Here is an 8,433-nt window from a genome sequence, read left to right as displayed (position 1 = left end):
CCTGCTACTTAATGTTCCCTGAAGAGTTCTGACAATTCTATCATTCAGCTCTTGCTCTGCTGCAAAAGTTCACACATTCTACAGTACAGATCGCCATTTTGCTCTCTTTCTTCATCAATTTTATTTCCACAGCTTGTATGAAGAATATTTAATTACACAGCAAGTCTGGGAGAAGTCTGCATCTTCTGTGTTTGAAATTATCATATGTGAAATGCAGGAGATAAGATTGCTATGAGGTAGAGCAGCTGACTTTTTCTGAAGTTTCTCTCAAATCTCCCAGGAATGTGAAATAAGTCCTATACATGGGATTTCCATCCCCGGGACTTTCATGTGTGAGCTCCTTGACATAGGTGTCACATCCTTTTAGCTACAGTGTAACGTATGAACGCTGTTAAGTGCTTTGTGAAAAGTAATGGTAGACATCCACAGTGTCTTCAGGTGGCTCCTTTTGACAAGAAATAAAAGAGTCTACTCAAGGGACTGCTACCACAGCATCATTCATCAGTATAAATGTATTTCTGTGCACTCCAGAGCACTAGCTAGTGGGCAAGGTCAGTGTATCAGTAAAAATATAGACAACTTGTTCCTTCTTCACTTATGGTGTCATAGTTTTCACTGGGCTTCACCTCAGGGGCAGGTTGTACATGTTTTATAGTTGGTCTTTGCAAAAATGCCACTGCTGGTGGCAGCAGCACAGAGCCACCGGCATGGTGGCGGAAGGCCAGGCACAGCCTGCCTGCACCGGGGCACAGCGGTGAGCAGCGCCCGTGTTGCTGGCGGGCGCGAGCCCTACTGCTCCCCCGGGGCTACGGCAGCCCTGTGCGACACCGGCAGACTGCAGCCCCGCCTCGTTCGAAACAGACTGGTGCAAATAAAGTTCAAGGTAACTTTACAGATCAGGGTCGTATTACTTTTCAACCGCCCGTGTGTATAAAAAGCACACAACACCTTGCTGTGTAGCAGAAATGCTCTTCCCCCAATGCTCCACATGCACTGTTTCCTGCCACAGGGAACTTTGGCTCTATGGCTACCAAGATCCCAGCTAAGAAATTTGGGAAATGTCAGTGTGAGACACATCATGCTAAGAGCATCCTGTACCAGATCCTTAACAAAGAGCATGGAAGTGAGACCAAGTGGTACCAGCAGTATCGCAGCCCCCACCGCTCCACGGGAAGCAAGGGGTGCTCTTGTACAGACAGAAGAGTTGTCCTGAAAACGCCAGAAGCCATGTGCAGAAGAGCTTCTGAAGTGCTCTTGAAGACTTTAACTTTTATTAGAAACTTGCCTTCTTTTTATCATGTGCCTTGGGAGGATCAGCTTGTCCTTATACAGCAGAACTGGGCCCCTCTTTTTGTCCTGGGCATGGCACAAGAAGGGGTGGATTTTGACCTGAGAGAGATTTCAGCCCCTAGTTTATTGAAAGAAAATCCTCCTCAATCAGTCTTTGACAGCTAGCAATGAACTGGGTAGCTCATCACTGGGAGCATCTGTAGCAGAAGTTCAGAAGATGAAGCATTTGTTGTGGAAATTCTGGGACCTGGACATAAGTGCAGAAGATTATGCCTATCTTAAAGGAATTATTCTTTTTAATTCTGGTAAGTCCTCCTGGAAATTACATAGATGATTATGTGCCTAGAAGGACATTTGGCATTTTCATTTGCGTATAGACAAATGTTTAGTTTTACTCTTTTCTATGAATATAGCTAAATCTTCTCAAAAATCTATATTCCACAATTTAATGATTTTCTGCTTGAAGTAGTTTATTTAGGTTCCTTGGATGTGTGCAGTAGGTCACCCACTGTAAGCCAAAACAACTTCTATATAGACAAATTTTAAGTCATAAAGAATTAACCGTGTCACTTCAAGCTGATTTCCAGTTCAAAGGTAATACAGCAGCCTCACCCGTAGTACAGCAAAGGAGAGATGGTACATGGGTATGTGATGTGAGTACTAGAAGTATTTTAGCAAAGACTTCCTCTGTAGCAAGAACACTGGAGAAGATAAAATAATCTATGCCATCTGATTTTCATCAATGAGGCAAAAGGATACCACATTGAGGTTACACAGCCTTTATTTACGTATTTATCCTTTAGTATCTCTACATTCAAAGCCTGGGATAGCAGTCACGGAGCAAACTCAGACTAGTGATTGCATCCTCTCACTTCTGGTGCCAAGTTCAGCCTCTTTAGGAAGGAAGGTTGCCTAGGTCAGCACCACGGAGTGCGTGAGTCATTAAAAGCTGAGCTCTAAGTCCACTAATGTAAATGGAAAGACTTATTGACTCCAGTCTGCTCTGGCTCAGATCCCCGGCTCCTTCCACAGCAATCACTGCTGTTGGCTGCACTGTCAGCAGTGTGCTATACTTGGGACTGCGCCAAAAGGATACTTGAATGCTTCAGTTATTCCATGATATTTCTTGCGGTGAATGGTTTATAGGCTGCTCAAAGGCTGTAGTGACTTTGTATTTGTTTCCAATGGGATTCAGATTCTGATTCTTGAGATGTAATGTCATCCAGATGTTTGGTATTGTCTTGTGTGTCTATGCTGCAGCATCAAACCAGTGGAGTTTGTTTCAGTGCAAGTTATTTTCTCAGTTTTTCACAATAAAATCAGACTGAAAGAAACCACCGCTTATATCCAGGGTGATGATAAGAGGAGAAATCCCTCACCTGCAGTGGTTTACACAGTTTAACTAGCAGGCATTTTCATTATCTCTGTGGATAAAATGTGATTTTCACTTAAGGAGAAAGCAGCAGAAGCAGTGTTACGTTCTGGATTCGTGCCTTCTAATGCCTGCTGCTTCCCCCAGGTGCCATATGAGAGGCCCAGCAGCCCTTCATGCTGTCTGCAGACACCATCCAGAGTTTCAGGGGGGCTCCCTAGTTCTTAGGTGGGATGACCCTATTCTCTGGAGGTGCCATTCTCAGCGGGCTCAGAAGGCAGCTGGGAGGACTTCAGTTAAGCCTAGATTGACTCCAGATGAAACAAAGAGTCACAGTCTAACCCTGGACTGAAACAGGTAGTCAGGTCTTATACACAGCCCAAACCACCCTTTCTCTACCTGTTTTGCTGCAAACAAATCTGTACAGCTATCGTTTCACAATTACTATTTTTAATAGTTTTTGAACACCTTCCACCAAACTCAGAAAATGTTTTCTACATACATGCAGCACATTTTCAGCTGCCCTCTTAGTTTTGGCTTGATGTTTGGCCAAGTCTTAATATTTTGCAGACCTCAGTTCTAAAAGGATTTCAGGCAGCCACCAGCAGTGACAACACTAAGCCCTCTCCTGGATCATGGAGTACCTTGTGTGGGCTCCCACCCTGAATGTTTTTTTCCTGTAGGACCAACAAAACTGGCTCAGGCAAAGGGGAAGGACCAGGCACGGAGCAGTCCAGAGCTGGGTTATAAGTTGGAGTTCAACAAGGCACCCAGAAATGCAGCTGAAGCAGCACAGCTAGGCCAGTGCTTGGGCAAGAAGCATGACAAACAAGTATGGCAGAGCTTTGCTTGTGCTCTAAGCGATCTCTTGTGGTGTAGAGATTGTGCTTACTATCATAAAAAAATCCCTTAGGGGACAGGGTGGCAGCCAGCATGGAGTGTAGGTACTCCCACTAAAGCACAATCTGCGCAGTACTTCTGTGTGTGAGGCTCTGGCTTGGGTTACTGGTTGACCACATCTGGGCCAGGAAGAACCTGCAAAGGAGAAAGCATGAGCCCAATTCCTGAGGCGAAATAGGCAGCCTTGCATCAACTGAATCCAGACTCCCCAGAACATATTGCCATCCTGCTCTTCGCAGGGGTGCTTTGGCTAGGCGGCTTCGGAGAGGTCAAAGTGTGTATGGGTGAAGGGTCCAGCTGCAAGGCCTTCTCTAGGACCCAGGCAATAAGTCAAAGAAAGGAGCAGATAGGACTGTCCTACCATGCAGAACAGCACAGAGTGAGCTGAAATTGCTCTTGCTGCTTTTGACAATTGTCTGAAAAGCAATGGGAGCTGCGCAGTGAAGAGATGGGAATCGTGAAAAACAGTGCTGTTGTTGTATCAGTGCCATATATATATATTTATGGAGTTTTTTATATATATATATATAAAACTCCATCAAGGCTGTGACAGCACTTCTGTTAAAAAAGATGCTTTAAAGAGGTTTACAGTTCAGCTGGAAACACGTGTTTGACTGAATATTATTACAAAAGATCTCAGAACACGAAGTTTCTCATTATTTGTAAATTAAAACCAGTGTTTGATTACATATAAAAGAATAACAAATGGGGAAATTAAGCAAATTTGGAGGGATATAAACAATTGCAATTTCACCCTGAATATACAAAATCCTGACAACTTTCTTTCCATGAAAAATCTAACACTTGGAACCATCCTCACAGCTTGCATCTGGTGGTAATCCTGGGGGAGAAGATGGCTTTTTCAAACCCTTAATTTCTGGCTAGCCTGGTTGCAGGCTTTGCTGAGGCTTCTTCTCCTCTGGCAGTGTGCCCAGGCGGGCAAGAAAGCCAATGGCATCCTGGCCTGTATCAGAAATAGTGTGGCCAGCAGGAGCAGGGAAGTGATCGTGCCTCTGTACTCGGCACTGGTGAGGCCGCACCTCGAATACTGTGTTCAGTTTTGGGCCCCTCACTACAAGAAGGACGTTGAGGTGCTGGAGCGTGTCCAGAGAAGGGCAACGAGGCTGGTGAGGGGTCTGGAGAACAAGTCTTCTGAGGAGCGGCTGAGGGAACTGGGGTTGTTTATCCTGGAGAAGAGGAGGCTGAAGGGAGACCTTATGGCTCTCTACAACTACCTGAAAGGAGGCTGTAGCGATGTGGGTGTTGGTCTCTTCTCCCAAGTAACTGGCGAAAGGACGAGAGGAAATGGCCTCAAGTTGCGCCAGGGGAGGTTTAGATTGGACAAGAGGAAAAATGTCTTTACTGAAAGAGTAGTTAAACATTGGAAGAGGCTGCCCAGGGAAGTGGTTGAGTCCCCATCCCTGGAAGTATTTAAAAGACGTGTAGATGAGGCGCTTAGGGCCATGGTTTAGTGGGCATGGTGGTGTTGGGTTGACGGTTGGACTCGATGATCTTGGAGGTCTCTTCCAACCTTAATGATTCTATGATTCTGTGATTCTAAGAGAGCTGCTGAAGACTGACAAAGGGCAGCCAGCCACAGACTGAAAAAAACCAACCAGGTTTGTTTTGCTGTAGTACGGTGCACTAGGTAAGAAGGCAGAACCTCCCACACTTAAATGAATGGTCCTGTGTGAAACACTCCCCTGTCTAAGCTATTCAGATCCCATCCCAGGGAGGTATGGAGTCAGTCACTGTAAAAGATGCTAAACGGGCCTGGAGTGTGTGCTGGGAGATAGGTTAAAATAAGACATGGGAGGCAGGAGAGGCAGAAATCAAAACTTGGGGATTCATGCTACCCCTGTCTAGGCTGCAGCAATTCTGGGAAAGAAAAGATGGTGTTATCCTCAGGCGGTGAAGACAGGAGGCAACAGGTTGCTGAGAGCTACATGACAAGGCAATCCCACCAGAGGCAAAGGATAAACACGGGGTGTCCTTTGAACTGAGCCCTGGCACCCACAAAGACCCTCAGTGAGCCAGCAGGTTTGAAGTCACGCGCTATGGGAAGTATGTGATTGGGAGGCTCAAGATGACTCCATAGGGCAGAGACCTCTCCCTCTTCAGAAATGGCTGGGGAAAGGGAGCACAAAAACAGGAAATACAATCATCTATCCTACTCCTGTGGGCCATGATACATCTCACAGAGAACCTTTATGCTCTTGTTAGACTGTAAATGAAGTCTATATAGATATCTATAGACTAGATAGCATGGTGAACCATAGTGCCCCAGCTTAGTCTAGCAAGTAGAGGCAACAACAGGAGGGAGATGGTAGACTGGAAACCTATGTCTTCAGACTACCAGCCTGCTCGCTGCTCCAAACCACTGCCTCCAGCTTCATGATGTTACCTACCTATTTTAGATTAGAGCTGGAATGTTTCCACCTATTCAGACTATGGTCTCAGCATCATTTGGTGGGTAGACAACACTATAAAGCTGCTTCTCCATCTGTACTGAGTCAAGTTACCTCCTGTTACCATTTCAAAGCTGGATTTAATGTAACGGGCTAGATTCCAATGTGCTTACAATGCTGCTCAATATTCCTTCAAATTATTGAACTAAGCATATCTTCTTTTTCCAAAAAGTATGTTTATAAAGTTTTTATTGTTTTCTAGAGAAAGTAGCACTATAAGCTAGAAAGCCAGACACCCATCATTATGAAGGGCACAGAACCAAAGTGTTTACTCAAATTATTTTACTTTTTATTTTGACAGGATGCCATGTCCTAAAATGTCTCCCCTATGTACAAACACTGCAGCAGGAAGCTCAGCAAGCGTTGATGGAGTTTATCTCAACAATGTTCCATAGAAACCTAGGCAGGTTTGCTTGGATTCTTCAGCTAATTGCCTCTCTTCGAGACATTGATGCAGATGCTATTGAAGAGCTCATTCTAGGAGAGGCCACCCTAAATGTATTACTTCTAGAAACTCTATATATCAAGCCAGACTGGCTTTGAAAATAGATGACATCTGTCCTCTCAAATACCTATTTTTGAAGAGATGAGAGGATTTTATGAGCTAAACACATTTCAAACAAATCATTGTTGCATTTTTGTAAGCCGTATATATTTTTTGTATGATGAAGGAATTTTGTAACATTTTAGAATTAAAACCAGAGAAATCTAAGCATTTCATGATTCTGTGTGCTTTCAAAAACCTTTAGTCTAATGTATTCAAAGATTATCTAGGAGCACCAGCATACTTTCCAGTTGTGCTAGGTTTGAAAGTATTATTTCTAGTGAGCATTTTTATAGCTGTTTAAAACTATACTATATGCTTTTGGCTTTCCAGAAGTTTTTGCTTTCAGGAAAAGGGGCAGTGGTAAATTTTATTCAGTGCATCACCAATTGAAGATGAATAGATACATAAAAGGCTGATCAATGGTAAAATCAGTATAAATCCTTCCTGTTCCTGGGATGTCATTCCCTGATCCCAGCCCACTTTCTGTTCCACTGAGAACTCTAGTCGTTGGCTGTAATTGCTTGACGGAGCTCCCCCCCACTAACTGCTTTCTTATAGGTTCCTTTTCTAAGTCTTGCAGTAAACTGTGGGCATTAAATCCCTCTCCCATTATTCACAAAGTCCTTTCCTGACTAAGAAACTGAAAAATACGATTCAAAAATCTGTTGACTAGACAAAAGCAATTGCTCAGGATTGTTTCCAGGATGGGAATAACGAAGGCTGAAAGCTACTGTGTTATGCCATAAGCAGCAGAACTAATGTAGCCCAGTTTCCTACATATTTAAGACCTTTCCCCTTTAGCCCTCCCTGCACTCTTTTATAATTACCCTCATTTCCCTTCAAACAGATGGCAGATGTTCCTTGGACAGCAGAAATGCTGAAATATGGTTTCCTACAGATGTGTACAATCTGCTCCTCCATCTCTCACTGCAAGAGTTCCGTGTCTCCACCTCTAAGTGTTCTATGGCATGTCCCGCAACATCTCGCAGTCTCCTATCTGTCTGGCTAGAGAAGAGGTAGCACATGTTGGGGTTGGCGCCCAGTTGTGTGTGTGCTGACTGGTCATCCGTCAGGATAAAAAAAAATTGAGCTTATACTTCAGCTGCAGTAAGGGAAGCTATTTGTATCTCTTTCCTGTCCCATTCCTCTCCCAGTGGTTTCCATGAAACTTAGAGGAATTAATTTCCGAGTTTTTTCAGTAGAGAGTCCAATCTAGTTTTGTTTGGCAAGATGGCTCAGATTCACCAAATGGGCACTAACAGGCAGGAGGTCAAAGAGTATGATAGGTTAATCCACGCTTCCTTAGAAAGTCAAGCTAAAATTGTAAGAACTCAAATATATATACATGCACACATCAACATATATTTACATACAGAGATGGATGTTCAAAGGACTTTAAAAGAAAGTCAGTCAAGGAAAAAAGAAGTTTAAATAATAATAAGAGGTTACTACCTACCAGTTTTAACTAAATACCACACTTTTCCCCCCACTTTGGTAATTGAGGAATAAATTGTAAAAATAAGGGGAAAAAAGCAAACCCTAAACAAGACAAACCAACTAAGCCCCTGGGCACTAGTGATCATGGAAGTAACAACCTCTACAGTAAACACAACTCACCTTCCTATGTTACAAGCTAACCAAACCTTTCAGAAATTAAGCTTTTTGGACTGATATTTTCCATGGAAAGCTTTCAGGTTAGCAGTTTTCAGTAGGTTTTTGTTAAAACGATTCAATAGTACTGCCACAGATCAAGTGGTGCATGGTAACAGGATATTCCATGGTTAGTTGTTTGTGTTAGTGAATGGAACCATTAGTTCCAGAGATTTGCTTTTTGTCTGTTCTTTTTAAGATTCACC

General features: G+C 43.5%; 1 protein-coding gene across 1 annotated transcript in view; it reads left to right on the top strand.

Annotated features, from left to right (window-relative positions):
- LOC103924661 (nuclear receptor subfamily 0 group B member 2-like) overlaps positions 1 to 6,573 on the top strand; it is a 16,056-nt gene extending 9,483 nt beyond the window's left edge. The window contains 5 exon segments of the mRNA XM_009333227.1: positions 656 to 883; positions 1,010 to 1,419; positions 1,421 to 1,595; positions 3,346 to 3,474; positions 6,332 to 6,573. Of these exon segments, the coding sequence (XP_009331502.1) occupies positions 656 to 883; positions 1,010 to 1,419; positions 1,421 to 1,595; positions 3,346 to 3,474; positions 6,332 to 6,573 (1,184 nt within the window).
- The last annotated feature ends 1,860 nt before the right edge of the window (positions 6,574 to 8,433 follow it).

The sequence above is a fragment of the Pygoscelis adeliae genome, unplaced genomic scaffold (assembly GCF_000699105.1).
Source record: "Pygoscelis adeliae isolate BGI_AS28 unplaced genomic scaffold, ASM69910v1 Scaffold57, whole genome shotgun sequence".
NCBI classification, from domain to species: domain Eukaryota; kingdom Metazoa; phylum Chordata; class Aves; order Sphenisciformes; family Spheniscidae; genus Pygoscelis; species Pygoscelis adeliae.
This window is presented reverse-complemented; position numbering and strand designations above follow the sequence as displayed.